The 16491-nt window shown below is 46.8% G+C and overlaps 1 protein-coding gene across 1 annotated transcript in view; it reads right to left on the bottom strand.

The window, feature by feature from the left end:
• Positions 1-16491, bottom strand: part of myo5b (myosin VB) — a gene marked incomplete at both ends in the record, with an annotated part of 76796 nt that overhangs the window by 10546 nt on the left and 49759 nt on the right. Inside the window, 11 exons of the mRNA XM_080842377.1 lie at positions 449-543; positions 2891-3130; positions 5375-5437; positions 6775-6909; positions 8080-8199; positions 8918-9050; positions 12058-12152; positions 12885-13121; positions 13670-13909; positions 15390-15546; positions 15866-16077. Coding sequence (XP_080698503.1) covers positions 449-543; positions 2891-3130; positions 5375-5437; positions 6775-6909; positions 8080-8199; positions 8918-9050; positions 12058-12152; positions 12885-13121; positions 13670-13909; positions 15390-15546; positions 15866-16077 — 1727 coding nt within the window. The remainder of the gene's footprint in view (positions 1-448; positions 544-2890; positions 3131-5374; positions 5438-6774; positions 6910-8079; positions 8200-8917; positions 9051-12057; positions 12153-12884; positions 13122-13669; positions 13910-15389; positions 15547-15865; positions 16078-16491) is intronic.

The raw sequence follows: 16491 nt of genomic DNA, 5'->3' as shown, positions 1-16491 counted from the left end.
TCCAGTATCTAATATTCGATGATAATTAGTGCCAGTTTTTATGACACCTCTTGGCCAAAGCAGTAAACAGTCACTGTTGCTAAGGAAGTGAGGTAATTTCTTGTAAAGTGTGAAACACACTCGCACAGTGTGTTACCAATGACTCAGCCTCATCTGGGGCCTCCTGAGCGTGAGCAGGAGCCCAATGCGTTGTGATTCAGACAGAAACTGTCCCCAGACAGCCACACCTGTGGCACTACAGCTCCACTGAGGCCTTACTGTAAGACTGCACGGCTGGGTTTCACTATGACTGGGCTCACACTCGGCCCACATTCGGCTCACACTCGGCTCACACCCGTCTCACGCTCGGCTCACACTCGGCCCACACTCGGCTCACATTCGGCTCACATTCGGCTCACACTCGGCCCACATTCGGCCCACACTCAGCCCACACTCGGCACACACTCACCTCTTTGCTTCGCACAGACCCTGGTAGGCCTGCAGGGCCTCCTCCTTGTCCACAGGCTTCTTGTTGTTGCTCCATTCAGGAACGTTGTTGGTCTTCTGCTAGGGACACAAATAAACATGGCCGATATTAAAAACAAACCTCCGTCAGCAGAAGAGCACCAAACACAGCAGCACTGAAGCGCCCAGGAGGAGGAGATGCCTGCCATCAGGAGATCATCCATACTCACTCGACAAACACCTGTGCCCGCTGGCAGGACGCCACTAATGCCATAACGCTCTCACACGTGCCCGCTGGCTCTCTGGGTGCCCACGTCTGAGCTAATCAGCTTCAGGGACTTAGGACCGTGTCTTTAAAGAGGAGACTCAGCACCTAGTCTTTAGAGAGGGGCAGGCCCCTTTAAAAGGAATCTGACACACTCCTACACACACATCGCTCACACATCTTCCCCATTGTCACAACTGAGATAAGATGGAGAGAGAGATAAAGAGAGAGAGAGAGGTAGAGAAGAAGGAGAAACATAGAGAGAGAGAGAAAGAGAGAGATGAAGAGAGATAAAGAGAGAGGCAGAAAGGGAGAGATAAAGAGAGAGGCAGAAAGGGAGAGATAAAGAGAGAGATAAAGAGAGAGAGAGAGGTAGAGAAGAAGGAGAAACATAGAGAGAGAGAGAAAGAGAGATGAAGAGAGATAAAGAGAGAGAGGCAGAAAGAGAGAGATGAAGAGAGAGATAAAGAGAGAGAGAGAGAGCGTCTGTGACAGCCCCTGGCTCATGAGTGCTGACAGGGATAGTCCCTCTCACAGAGGAGAAGGGAGGTAGAGAGAGAGAGAGGGGAGAGAGAGAGATGAAGAGGGAGAGAGAGGGGGTGAGAGAGGGGGATAGATGAAGAGGGAGAGAGAGAGGGGGAGAGGAGCAATAAGGGAGAGCAAAAGAGAAAGGGAGAGAGAGAGATAGAGAGAGAGAGAAAGGGAGGGGAGCAATAAGGGGGAGAGAGAGAGATGAGGGTAAAGGTGTGGCAGGAAGAGCAAAAGGGAGTAAATAGAGACGGAGCAAAATAAATGACAGATGGGTGAATAGATAGATAGACAGACTGACAGATAGATAGTTATACAAAAAGACAGCCAGAATTGATAGACAAAAATTACCGAAAAGCCAGAAAGAAACATGGATAGATGGACAGTACTGAAGTTATAGGGAAGGAGGACGCAGAGGGGAGAGATAGAGCAGAGGAACAGACAGGAAAGCGAAGGCTGATCTGAGGACAGTGGAGCCACTCTGACACGCTCTGTGGTGTGGGTGTGGCCCCTGCTGGTGAATCAGAGAGATGACACTCAGAACTCATGTCAGCTCATCACAGTGGACTTCTGAATCTGAGAGATGACACTCAGAACTCATGTCAGGGCATCACTGTGGTCATCTGAATCTGAGAGATGACACTCAGAACTCATGTCAGCTCATCACTGTGGTCATCTGAATCTGAGAGATTACACTCAGAACTCATGTCAGCTCATCACTGTGGTCATCTGAATCTGAGAGATATCACTCAGAACTCATGTCAGCTCATCACTGTGGTCATCTGAATCTGAGAGATTACACTCAGAACTCATGTCAGCTCATCACTGTGGTCATCTGAATCTGAGAGATTACACTCAGAACTCATGTCAGCTCATCACTGTGGTCATCTGAATCTGAGAGATGACACTCAGAACTCATGTCAGCTCATCACTGTGGTCATCTGAATCAGAGCGATATCACTCAGAACTCATGTCAGGGCATCACAGTGGGCTTCACATTGAGGTGACTGTGCCCGAGCGTGCTCACTCTCAGTGGTGCATGATGGGACATGGAGTCCTTCCGGGGTGAAACTTTTTCATGGCACTGGCTCTTAATATGGTATGGGGAACAAGGCTTAGCCGTCTGTTCCACAGAAAGCCCTGTCAGAAAGGGCATGAATCAATTCACGAGGGGGTTAAGATGACTGACAGGCTGCTGTGACTGGGTTTTATCCCCTCTAGGTATTTCACCTCCCTTTATGGACCTGATGGGTGGCTCCCCCTCAGTAACTATGAGCTGTGACGAAATGCTTAGATACAGTGAGCCAATGCTATCATGTTCCTAGCATTGTTACTAGCATTGTTACTAGCACTGTTACTAGCATTGTTACTAGCATTTGGAGTGAACTAGTCATGGGACAACTGATGAAAACTAGCTAACCTAGCTAATTCCGGTGCAGTTCCATTTATTTGGAAATGTTAATCGATAAACACTGTCCTTTTTCAAATAAAAGCATGAATAAAAATAATAATGGAAAGCCTTTTAAACTGACTGACTTGCATTTCCATATATTCTCTGGCTATTTCGAAAACCTTGTTAGAAATGTCTTTGACATTCTTCTCCACACCCAGCACTCCTCCCCGGCCCCCCTGACCACCCCCCCCTGCACTCACAATGTGGTTGTCGGTGTCGGCCTTCTTGGAGTTGCTGACGATCTGCGTGCGCAGGATGAGCACCTCCTCCTTGCGCACCTCCAGCTCCTCGTTGGCGGCCTTCAGCTGGTTGAGGAGCAGGTTGTAGCCCTCCTGCAGCTCGTTGGAGCCGTTGCTCTTCGTGGCGCGGTCCGCCACCGCCTTGCGCAACTCGTTCAGGTCGTTCTTCAGCTTCTTGTTCTCCGACTCCAGCTCCTGCCTCTGTGGGTGCCAAAGGTGAAAGGTTAAAGGTTAAAGGTCTGAGATCAGTTTCAGAACGTTTTGTAATTATTACATGCTTGTTGTTCTTTGCAAAGAAAACAATCGGAGAAAGAAATGCAGCACAGATGCCGTTGGCGTTGGAGAACAAAACACAGTGGGCATAACCCGGGTCCACTTGATAACAGAGCGCCGTACTGGGTAATTATGAGCTGTTGGACAAGGCTTACTGAGAGGGCTAAAAATATTCAAAGAACCCTGAGGCGAGAACTGGAACAACACTTTAGTGTTTGTGGGAAGTTACAGAGAGAGAGAGAGAGGGAGGGAGAGGGAGAGAGAGGGAGGACGTGAGAGAGAGAGAATGGGAGAGAGAGAGAGAGGGAGAGAGCGGGAGAGAGAGAGATAGAGAGGGAGAGGGGGGGGAGAGGGAGAGGGAGAGAGAGGGGGAGAGGGAGAGCGAGAGAGAGAGAAAAATAACGGAAATATTGGATAAATCCATGGCACCCTAAGATAACATTTAAATGACTCACTCCAGTCTTGCAGGCTAATTTAAGTCCTCTCTGAATGTAGCACAGTCAAGGCTACTTCAGCTCACAGTGACGATCACAGCCTGCCACCAATCACACTAACGCCAGTCTGTGATGGAAGTCTACAAAGCACTTCAAAACTAATACCCCTTTCTGAGCAAAGCATTAGATTTAAAATCACTTAATCACTTAGTCACTTAATATATATATATTTAATTAATTAGGCATATTTATATTAGAACTGAGAGAGATATAATAGGTAGGTAAGAAGTCATTATTCTCCAAACGGAATGCACCTTGGACCTGTGCACTGGTCAATCTGGACGAGTCATTCAACAAGCCATTCAACGAGCATCAACGTCATGAACGCCTGCTTTGGTTAATGATTAAACACGCACAGGCAAACTCCGCTTTAAGTGTTTGCAGTGATAAATCTCTTAAAAGTCCAATGCATAGTGATTTATTTTTAAATGCATGTAAGGGAGAGAGTGGCGAATTTGATGACTTTTGAAAGCTGTACATTTGGGATTTACAAAATGCCTCATTTACTTATATTCCCTGTGATCTGTAAACATATTTGCTCTTTAACGTTGACTGAATAACAAATTAAATTCCGTCATGCATATTTAGAGCCCTGTGTAAAGTGATCTCGATGCGCAGAGGCTGCGACTTATAAATGACTTTTGTTCACATATATACGACACAGAGTGTTCCCTCAAGCTCATCACTCAAGAAGACAACAGTACAGTCAGCTAGCAGTCCAGTCACAGAGAGTACTCTTACGCAAGAGCTCTGCACCTACAGATACGGCACAGCTTTAGCACACAGCAGCGTATTCAACACTCTCAAAACACACGTGTTAAATACATAGTCTGAAGTGTGCTTATAGTGTTAAATACATAGTCTGAGGTAGTTATAGAGTTAAATACATAGTTTGAGGTACTTATAGTGTTAAATACTTAGTTTGAAGTGCTTATAGTGTTGAATTCATAGTTTAAAGTGCTTATAGTGTTGAATACATAGTATAAAGTGCTTGCATTAATCTGTAATGAAAGACTCCATAGCCTGCATACATCCCCTCAGTTATCCAAAAACAAGCAGGTGTGCACATCCTGTCTATTTTATTTTCTAAGTGAGATATTTCAAAATGTTTTGTTGTTTTATACATCTGTGAATCTATCTTGATACATCTGTCAGATTCAGTTGCTAGCTTCCCGAGAGCACTGTGCAAGTAGCGCAGTCAAAGAAGTGGGATGAAAACGTGTCATTAATATTACTGCTACATTAAAGAGAGTCTCTCAAACACTCTCTCACACACACACACACACACACACAAAACACACACACACACACACACACACACACACACACACACACACACACTCACCCTACATTTCTGAGACAGAAGTGCGATGAAAACGCGTCATTAATATTACTGAGACATCAGAGGGAGTCTCTAAAACACACACACACACACTCACAAACACACAAACACACACACACACTCACACACTCACCCTAAACTTCTGAGACAGCGCGGCGAGGAGCATCAGAGATACCACGGTGTAGATGAAATCAAGGACCACATAGAAAGACATGGCGCCACGACGAAACTGTGGCTGTGCTATGTGTGCGAAGCGTGGATCTGTGTGTGCATGCGAGAGTGTGTGTGTATGTGTGTAAACAAACTAACACTGGGACAGGTGACCCTGGACTCTACCTTGAGAATGTTGTAGTCGGCGATGGAGTCGTCCTCCGGGGAGGAGCCTTTGGGCTCAGTACCCTACGAGATAAAGAATCATGCACATACTGTAAGTTATCGCTCGCTGATAAAGACACAGATTAGCACACATTGTGCAAAGATGAATTGATAAGAATTGCTGCAACACTTTATCAGTTTGCTACTCTTTGCCTGGCCAGGAGGAGCCCGATCACAGAGGCCTGATCACCTCCTGAATAACATGCGTAGTATAAGCAACCCCACTTAAGTCATGTACCTCAACAAGTTCTGTCTATTAAGCTCTTCGTCTTACATTATATCCAGAGGTTAAATTGGGCCGGGGCTGTCCGGGGCGGAGCCCCGGCACATAAGCGGCCGGGTCTGGACTTCTGCAAAGCAGATCTGCTGCGCAGCTGCAGTTCCAGCCGATTTTGGCAGTCTGCCTAGTCCATTCACGAGCAATGTTGTCCTACTCATTTACAACTTTTACATTGCAAATCTATGTTGTTTTAAAACACAATTCTAAATAATGGTAGGGATAGGCTGGCCTAGACATCTGGAGCAAGTTTGAGAAGTAGGCATATCGCGCACGAAACTTGCGCAGCAGCTCCTCCTCCCAGATCAGACAACACAACGTCAATCGGTCATCATCAGACATATCGTAGTAGACAGGTGAATGGCGAGGTAAGAAAAACAAAATTAAAGGTGGACGGTATTTTGAAAGAGGTCGATCATCGCCAATAGGCTAATATCATTAGGGGCCGGGGTGTGTGTGTGGCCGGTGGCCGGGGTGTGTTTGGCTGGGGGCCGGGGTGTGTGTGGCCGGTGGCCGGGGTGTGTGTGGCTGGGGGCCGGCGTGTGTGTGGCTGGGGGCCGGGGTGTGTGTGGCTGGGGGCCGGGGTGTGTGTGGGTGTCTATTAGGCCAGGGTGTGTGTGGCTGGGGGCTGGGGCCGGTGTGTGTGTGGCTGGGGGCCGGGGTGTGTGTGGCTGTGGGCCGGGGTGTGTGTGGCTGGGGGCCGGGGTGTGTGTGGCTGGGGGCCGGGGTGTGTGTGGCTGGGGGCCGGGGTGTGTGTGGCTGTTGGCCGGGGTGTGTGTGGCTGGGGGCCGGGGTGTGTGTGGCTGTGGGCCGGTGTGTGTGTGGCTGGGGGCCGGGGTGTGTGTGGCTGTGGGCCGGGGTGTGTGTGGCTGGGGGCCGGGGTGTGTGTGGCTGGGGGCCGGGGTGTGTGTGGCTGGGGGCCGGGGTGTGTGTGGCTGTTGGCCGGGGTGTGTGTGGCTGGGGGCCGGGGTGTGTGTGGCTGGGGGCCGGGGTGTGTGTGGCTGGGGGCCGGGGTGTGTGTGGCTGGGGGCCGGGGTGTGTGTGGCCGGTGGCTGGGGTGTGTGTGGCTAGGGGTTGTGGCTACCTTGCGGTTGGCCACCTCCTCCATCCTCTCCAGGCTGCTGTGGAGCCTCTTCCTCTCCTGCTCCAGCTCCCTCACACGCTTCTGCAGCTTCATGAACAGGCTGATGTCCATGGCTGCCTTCTCCACGCCCATGTCCTGCACCACAGCACACACACACACACACACACACACACACACACACACACACACACACACACACACACACACACACACACACACACACACACACACACACACACACACACACACACACACACACACACACACACACACACACACAGAGACGCGGACACAGACACACACACACAGACACACACAGACACACACACACACACACACACACACACACACACACACACACACACACACACACACACACACACACACACACACAGAGAGACGCGGACACAGACACACACACACACACAGAGACGCGGACACAGACACACACACACACACACACACACACACACACACACACAGAGACGCGGACACACACACACACACACACACACACACACACACACACACACACACACACACACACACACACACACACACACACACACAGCACGGTGAGGCCACACAGTATTGCATGCATACAGAACAATCTGAAGACTTGCACTTGCACTATGGTCCTCTAAGCTTTGGGATCTTCTTTCATATACATCCTATTTATCTATTTTTTATATTACCACTATACATAGTATGCACATACTCTGCACTCTTCTGCTTTTGCACTTCTGGTTAGATGCTAACTGTATTTTGTTGCCTTAGTACATGTACTCTGTGAAATGACAATAAAGTTGAATCTAATCTAATCCAATCATAGCTCTCAGAGCATTTCATCACTCACAAGTATCATGACCTTCATCAAATGTTATTGGATGTTAAACACATAGTTAAGAACGTAGTCAAAAACAACCTATAAAAACACAGCTAAAAACTAGCTAGAGCTCATTGTAATGTGTATAACAGGGTAGCAGTATTCTGTATTAATGGATGTTAAGCAAGAGCTCATTGTAATGTGTATAACAGGGTAGCAGTATTCTGTATTAATGGATGTTAAGCAAGAGCTCATTGTAATGTGTATAACAGGGTAGCAGTATTCTGTATTAATGGATGTTAAGCAAGAGCTCATTGTAATGTGTATTATGGGGTAGCAGTATTCTGTATTAATGGATGTTAAGCAAGAGCTCATTGTAATGTGTGCAACGGGGCAGCAGTGTGTGTGTGTGTGTGTGTGTGTGTGTGTGTGTGTGTGTGTGTGTGTGTGTGTGTGTGTAACGGGGCAGCAGTCCTTACGTCCACCATCTGCAGGGCATCGTCCGTGTCTCCCACGTCGGAGGGGGTGAAGGAGGGGTAGGGCGACTCTGAGCCCAGGCTGCTCTGGTTGGACAGGTTCCTACGGTGGCCTGGGTGGAACTGTGACGTGTCCAAACAGGAAACAGTGGATTAGTGACCACCAGCATGATAACAATGACTACATCAACAACAACAACAACAACATTCAATTCAATTGTATTTATGTAGCATTAAAACAATCAAATTGTCTCAAGGCACATCAACAACAACAACAACATCAACAACAACAACAGCAGCAACAAACTCATGGTGCTGGTCTTCCTTGCAGATGCTTTCTGATAGAAGAGAGTATTGTTTCGAGTGTGTTCTCACACTCTTTATGACTGGGAAATACTCTATAAAATGCAGATTTTCCAAACGGACGGTCACTTATCAAACCTTATGCATCTTCTGTACAACATGATAAACCTCAATAACTGGGGCTGTGTATGGGGGGGCTATTTATGTATGTATACATTACGACGAGTGTGAGAGAAGTTGGGTTGGTAGAGGAGATGCTTTCTGATAGAAGAGAGTATTGTTTCGAGTGTGTTCACACTCTTTATGACTGGGAAATACTCTATAAAATGCAGATTTTCCAAACGGACGGTCACGACGGTCACAAACCTTATGCATCTTCTGTACAACATGATAAACCTCAATAACCTTTTCTAAAACATTTTTGAAGTGTTTTCTACTGAGATCTCCATATTACGTAACCTTGGTTACCACTGAAAAGAGGAACAATGTTTAATAGTTTAACACGAAGCCCTGATGGGTTGTGTTGCTCCTGCCCCACCTTGGCCAGAGAGACCTCCTCCTGCAGGTTGTCATATCTCAGCTCCAGGCGGGAGAACTCCTTCACCAGGTTCTGGTAGCGCTGACGCTCCTCATCCAGGTCTGCCTGAAGCCTGCTCTCCCTCTGAGACACACTCAGCTTCTGGTCTGTGACACACACACACACACACACACACACACACACACACACACACACATTATAAATATACACATACACACATAAACACAAAGATATACACAAACACACACACACGCACACACACACACACACACACACACACACACACATTATAAATATACACATACACACATAAACACAAAGATATACACACACACACACACACACACACACATTATAAATATACACATACACACATAAACACAAAGATATACACACACACACACACACACACACACACATTATAAATATACACATACACACATAAACACAAAGATATACACACACACACATTATAAATATACACATACACACATAAACACAAAGATATACACAAACACACACACGCGCACACACACACACACACACACACACACACACACACACACACACACACACAGACACACACACACACAAAGATATACACAAACACACACACACACACACACGCACACACACATTATACACACATAAACACAATGATATGCACAAACACACAGAGACACAGACACATACAGGAAAACAGGCACAGACAGATAGAGACACACATCTAGTCATCTCAGGATCTGGCCTAGGGCAGCCAAAAGCTCTTGAGAGTTCTCACATGATCTCACATGAATTTTCTAATCTTTAATTTAGTTTCAGTGCTTTTCAGATACATCCTTGTACATAAAGGCCTTAAAAAAAGCCTTTTACATCGCATTATATTATAAATAAATGTCAAAAGAAAATTGAGCATGTGAGCATGTGAGAATATGATTAGCTTCTGTCATGTACTACTTAAGTAAACTTTCTCTCTCTCTTGCGCTCTCTCTCACACTTTCTCTCTCTCGCTCTCACTTTTTCTCTCTCTCCCTCGCTCGCTCTCTCTCTCGCTCTCACTCACACTTTCTCTCTCTCTCTCTCGCTCATTCTCTCTCTCGCTCTCACTTTTTCTCTCTCTCTCCCTTGCTCGCTCTCTCTCTTTCGCACACTTTCTCTCTCTCTCTCTCTCTTGCTCTCCTTCTCTCTCTCTGTCCTACATCACCTGATCACTTTAATCAGAGTTGAATGACTGCCCAGTACATGGACCTCATTTAGATCTCTGATTGCAAAATATTTTCATAGTTTCACAAGACTTGGCTCAGATTTACCATCAGATATATCCCACCAACCAGGCCTATGGACACACAATTACTTTCATCCGCAGATAATCTTTTTAATGCGCCGGGGCATAATAACTCATAAGACGTGGCTATTTTACGAGCTGACTTTGTCCGAGCTGGCATCCTGTCAGCATCTCGCGCTGCATCAAGGAACGACTCTTATAAATGGAGAGTTAAATATGACTTACTCTTATAGAAGGAGCGTTAACTAGGAACTAGTCTTAAAGAAGGAGAGTTAAGTAGGAACTACTCTTATAGAAGGAGAGTTAAAAAGGAACTACTCTTATAGAAGGAGAGTTAAGTAGGAACTACTCTTATAGAAGGAGAGTTAACTAGGAACTACTCTTATAGAAGGAGAGTTAAATAGGAACTACTCTTATAGAAGGAGAGTTAACTAGGAACTACTCTTATAGAAGGAGAGTTAAATAGGAACTACTCTTATAGAAGGAGAGTTAAATAGGAACTACTCTTATAGAAGGAGAGTTAAGTAGGAACTACTCTTATAGAAGGAGAGTTAAATAGGAACTACTCTTATAGAAGGAGAGTTAACTAGGAACTACTCTTATAGAAGGAGAGTTAAATAGGAACTACTCTTATAGAAGGAGAGTTAAATAGGAACTACTCTTATAGAAGGAGAGTTAAGTAGGAACTACTCTTATAGAAGGAGAGTTAAATAGGAACTACTCTTATAGAAGGAGAGTTAAATAGGAACTACTCTTATAGAAGGAGAGTTAAGTAGGAACTACTCTTATAGAAGGAGAGTTAAATAGGAACTACTCTTATAGAAGGAGAGTTAAATAGGAACTACTCTTTCTGCCCTGAGGCGGATAGGGCTCCAATTTCAGTGACACATAAACTTAAGAACATGTTTATTGTCCAGCTTTGTGAAACACATAGACAAAAAAAAACAACAGACTTAATCAACAAGAAAAGAGGAGCAATTTGTCCTAATACGGCTATTGCTATCGCCCCCTATACTATTACTATTAGCACGGTGTGTGCAGGGCATTTCTAGAGGCTGCCGGTGGGTTTCAGGGGCTACTCCCCCCCTCTTGTGAACCTGCAGCAGACAATAGTCTCCCTAACAATCCCACAGGTGAAAGTGCAGTTTCGCATTCCTCCGCTGAAACTCAATGCAGTCGCTCAAAAGGCCTCTTTCACCCCCATTTCGGCTCACAAGTCCTCCCCTTGTGTGGGAAAGCGAACTAGCCCACCCCTCTGGGCACAGAAAGCCTACATACTGATGGGAAACACACACCGGGTCCGACACACACACACACACACACAGTGTTCTACAGCACAGGATCCCACACACACACCATGTTCTACAGCGCAGGATCCCACACACACCGTGCTCTACAGAGCAGGATCCCACACACACACACCTAGTCCTACAGAGCAGGATCCCACACACAACGTGTTCTACAGAGCAGGATCCCACACACACCATGTTCTACAGCGCAGGATCCCACACACACACACCTAGTCCTACAGCGCAGGATCCCACAGTGGGCAAGAGTTCCTGTGGTGGACCGCTTTGAGTTATATAGTACCAAAGGAACATTAACTAATCCTGACAAGTCTATGATACTAGTGAGAAAACAACCACCTTCTAGGAGGGTGGGGGTTGTTTTCTGTCCTTATAAAAGTAGATGGGATTCCGTGGGAAAGTTTGCAGACAGACAGACAGACAGACAGACAGACAGACAGACAGACAGACAGACAGACAGACAGACAGACAGACAGACAGACAGACAATCAGAAAGACAGACAGACAGACAGACAGACTGACTGACTGACTGACTGAGGTGTCAGCACTGACCTGTGCTCTTGGAGTCGCTCAGGATCTTCTCGTTCATCTCCTCTTTCTCTCCCTTCAGCAGCAAATTCTCCTTTTCCAGCTCCTCGACTCTCTGAGAAGAACAAAAATATAAGACATTTACCAGACAGCAAAGACGTCATTATTTCAAACCAGATAGCTGTTGCACGTTAGCGGAATCATGGATGGATCCATGTGGGGGAATCTGACGAATGATGGCAAATGTCTTCATTTTGAGGTGGCGATCTATTTCTTTATGAATCATAAAAATCCCTGCTAAACTTGATCAAAATGCCTTTGTATACCTCGGGTTAAAACAGGAACACCACTGAAAAATACTGTATAGAGTTTCGAGGAAAAGTGACTTCTGCAGGTCAGGCCTGATGAGTTACAGCACTAGGAACCGGAGCACCATCGGTATTGATTTCATCAAGGGGGGCTTTCAAACAGAGACTCTCTTGTATGGGCTCTTCAATTGGTCCAGACAAAATGGCTGAAGTTACGCAACGCTCATCAAACTGTGCGAAATACTCTCACGTGGCTTAGTAGCATGTGAACATCCATGATCAGTAATGACATTAACTGTTCTCTGCCTTGAAGATGTTTCAGCAAAACAATATGGCTGCACAGAGGATCCAATAGTGTTTTCACACATAAAATCTATGTCAAATATACTCTGCATTTCATATGCCAAACATCAGCAGTCATGTGAACTCCCCTCTCCCTCCTTCTATCTCTCTCTCTTTTCAATTTTTCTATGTCTCTCTCTCTCCCTCCCTCCCTCCCTCTCTCTCTCTCTCTCTCTCTCTCTCTCCTCCTCTCTCACCTGTTCCAGTCCCAGTTTCTCACTGCTGTGCTCCTCCTCCAGGCTCTTCCTGTGGGCGTGGGCCTCCTTCAGCTCCGCCCTCAGCCTCTCCAGCTCCTCCTGGAGGGAGTTCAGCTGAGTGCCGTCGTCTTGACGACTGCGGAGGGTCTCCAGCTCCTTGGTCAGCTTGGTGACCTCGGTGTTCAGAGCGTTCTTGCTCACGATCAGCTGCTCATTCTGGGTCTTGTACTCTTTGCCCTGCGGGCGTCGAGGGGACAGAGAAAGTGTTTCAGGTTATTGTCAGGAAATGCTGTATGAAGTATTGTTAGCTTTTCTAGCAGCAAATAGCATCTTGCAGAAGTTCAGTTTATTTATCAGCAACGACAGTCTTGTCGGAAACAAATGTGTAGTATTGAGGGTGACGGACAAGGGGTTGGTGGATGAAGTGTGGTTAGAAGACAATGTGTGCGTAGAGTCTCAGAGACTTCTCAAAATCTGGCCCTTGTTTGTTTCTGGCGAACAATTTAAATTAACGACACACTCAGACAGTTGGCTAAACTCATAACAATACACTCTTCCATGAGAGGAAGATAAAAACACGCACGCGCACACGCACACGCACACGCACACGCACACGCACACGCACACGCACACGCACACGCACACGCACACGCACACGCACACACACACACACACGCACACGCACACGCACACGCACACACACACACACACACACACACACACACACACACACACACACACACACACACACACACACACACTGCGTGGAGCCCTCGTCACTTTACCTGGTCGTCAACCTTCCTCTGCAGCTGGACGATCTTGTTCTCCATGCCCATGTTGAGCTTCTTGAAGTGATCGGCGGAGCGCGCCTCGATCTTCAGCTGCTTGAAGCGCCGTTTGGCAAGCACCCGGCGGTAGGCACACTGGATGATGATGGCGGCGTTGCGATGCTGCTGGAAGCGCCTTCTCACCATCCATCCGCGCACGTGCTTCTGGATGACGGTGGCTTTGTGGTGCATCAGGAACTGGTGGAATGGACACAGGCGGTCAACAGAGCACGCCCGCTTACTTATTCACTATTTTACTTATTCAACAGACAGACAGACAGACAGACAGACAGACAGACAGACAGACAGACAGACAGACAGACAGACAGACAGACAGACAGACAGACAGACAGACAGACAGACAGACAGACTGACTGACTGACTGACTGACTGACTGACTGACTGACTGACTGACTGACTGACTGACTGACTGACTGACTGACTGACTGACTGACTGACTGACTGACTGACTGACTGACTGACTGACTAACTTACTAACTGACAGACTGACAGACTGACAGACTGACAGACTGACATACTGACTGACTGACTGACTGACTGACTGACTGACTGACTGACTGACTGACTGACTGACTGACTGACTGACTGACTGACTGACTGACTGACTGACTGACTGACTGACTGACTGACTGACTGACTGACTGACTGACTGACTGACTGACTGACTGACTGACTGACTGACTGACTGACTAACTGACTAACTTACTAACTGACAGACTAACCTACTGACTGACTGACTGACTAACTGACTAACTGACTAACTGACAGACTAACCTACTGACTGACTGACTGACCAACCATGGAAAGCTACAATTGATGCAGCACTTCAATTTATTTTTTGTGTCATATGCGTCATAAATTAAAGTTTGTGCTACCCATTTCTACACACATAAGTTATGGCCCTGGTATTTGTTGCTTTGTGTTATTGATTGTTTACCTCTGGTTCAGATACCTCGGGTCCCACCTGTGCTCACCTGTGTTTACCTGCAGGTGCCAGACGCCTTTAAGAACTGGCCACACCCCTCGCTTGAAGTACAATATAGGTGTTGAGACCTCTTCTGTATCTTAAACTCACTTCACTTTAAGAGTCAATACGGCCCATTAAGTCTGGCTAATTACACATCTCCTAACGACCCTGGGGAGCTTCTCCTAATGACCACGGAGCACAGTCTGAAAGAGTTACTCCAACCAAAGACACTGCAAGAGTAGAGTAGCACAGACGTAGAACAATGTCTTTTGCAATATCATCCCTAGATCTTAGAGATGTATCTTCAAGAACACATTTAGACAGAGGGATGTAAAATGAGGTGTGATGTTATTGTGGTGTGATGTTATTGTGGTGTCAGTGGGTGTTATTGTGGTGTCAGTGGGTGTTATTGTGGTGTCAGTGGGTGTTATTGTGGTGTCAGTGGGTGTTATTGTGGTGTCAGTGGGTGTTATTGTGGTGTCAGTGGGTGTTATTGTGGTGTCAGTGGGTGTTATTGTGGTGTCAGTGGGTGTTATTGTGGTGTCAGTGGGTGTTATTGTGGTGTCAGTGGGTGTTATTGTGGTGTCAGTGGGTGTTATTGTGGTGTCAGTGGGTGTTATTGTGGTGTCAGTGGGTGTTATTGCGGTGTCAGTGGGTGTTATTTTGGTGAGAGAGGCGGCGCTGCCGTACCTCCTGGTAGAGCCTGCGGATGTACATGCCCTTGGTGAAGGCCTGGATGGTGATCACGGCCTGCCGCGTCCTCAGGTACTCGCGGCGCACGCGGACCATGCGGTACTGCTTCTGGCAGACCAGAGCGGCCTTGGAGAGACGCAGCTGCTCAGCATGCCTACGATGGGACAGAGAGAGGGAGAGAGAGAGAGAGAGGGAGACAAAGGGAGAGAGAGAGGGAGACAGAGAGAGAGAGAAAGAGAGGGAGAGAGAGAGAGAGATAGACAGCATAACTCTTAGTCCTCTTTATAGTTCTGACAGGGTGGTTCAGAAAACAAAGTAGTTGTAGACCAACTAGTACATTTAGAATTACACAGTTACCTTACTTCCTTCTGTCAATCAAGTTACCGTATTTCCTATTGTATCAACAATCACACAAGTCTGTTTTGGTTAACTGCATTATCAGATTGACCGAATATGTAAACGTCCCGCCTTACCTGCGTGCCAGGTAACCCCGGCCGTATCTCTGCAGGGTGATGGCGGACTTGCGGATCTTCCTGTAGCGCGTCCTCTGCAGCCACCCTCGCACAGTCTTCTGGATCTTGATGCAGGCGTTCCGGAACTTGTCCGCCCGGAGCTTCTCCAGGTAGGCCACCTGCCCGGCACGGAAGAAGATCTTCGTCTTGCCAAACTGGAACTTATCGGGGTCCTGAAAGGACGTTTGAATTGGAAACTCGGTTACTGTATGTAGAACAACAAAGACGCTTCCACGACCTCCATGGCTATGTTAGTACTTCACCTTAAAGGTGTTAGTATAGATTGTCCCCAAAGAAGCCTAACAACCTTCTCTACTTTGCGCTTCATAAAATAAATGACCCGAAAGCTATTTTGCAATATATGTTCTGATTTTCCACTAATTTTACATTATTCTAAAACATTATTGTGCCCCTGTTATAGTACTTCTGTTCGTGTGAGGGCATATAGCTCAAGTGAAGTAGACCTGTGCAGGTATGGAAAGCCCAGATTGAAAAAGTACAGGACGTCCAATGTCAGGACTCCAGACAACAGCACTACTGACATAGAGACATGAAGTACACCGGGACATGACATACAAGCCCAGATC

This window comes from Sprattus sprattus (assembly GCF_963457725.1).
Source record: "Sprattus sprattus genome assembly, chromosome: 7".
In the NCBI taxonomy this organism is placed as follows: domain Eukaryota; kingdom Metazoa; phylum Chordata; class Actinopteri; order Clupeiformes; family Clupeidae; genus Sprattus; species Sprattus sprattus.
The sequence above is the reverse complement of the archived record's forward strand: the minus strand, read 5'-3'. Positions and strand labels throughout refer to the sequence as shown.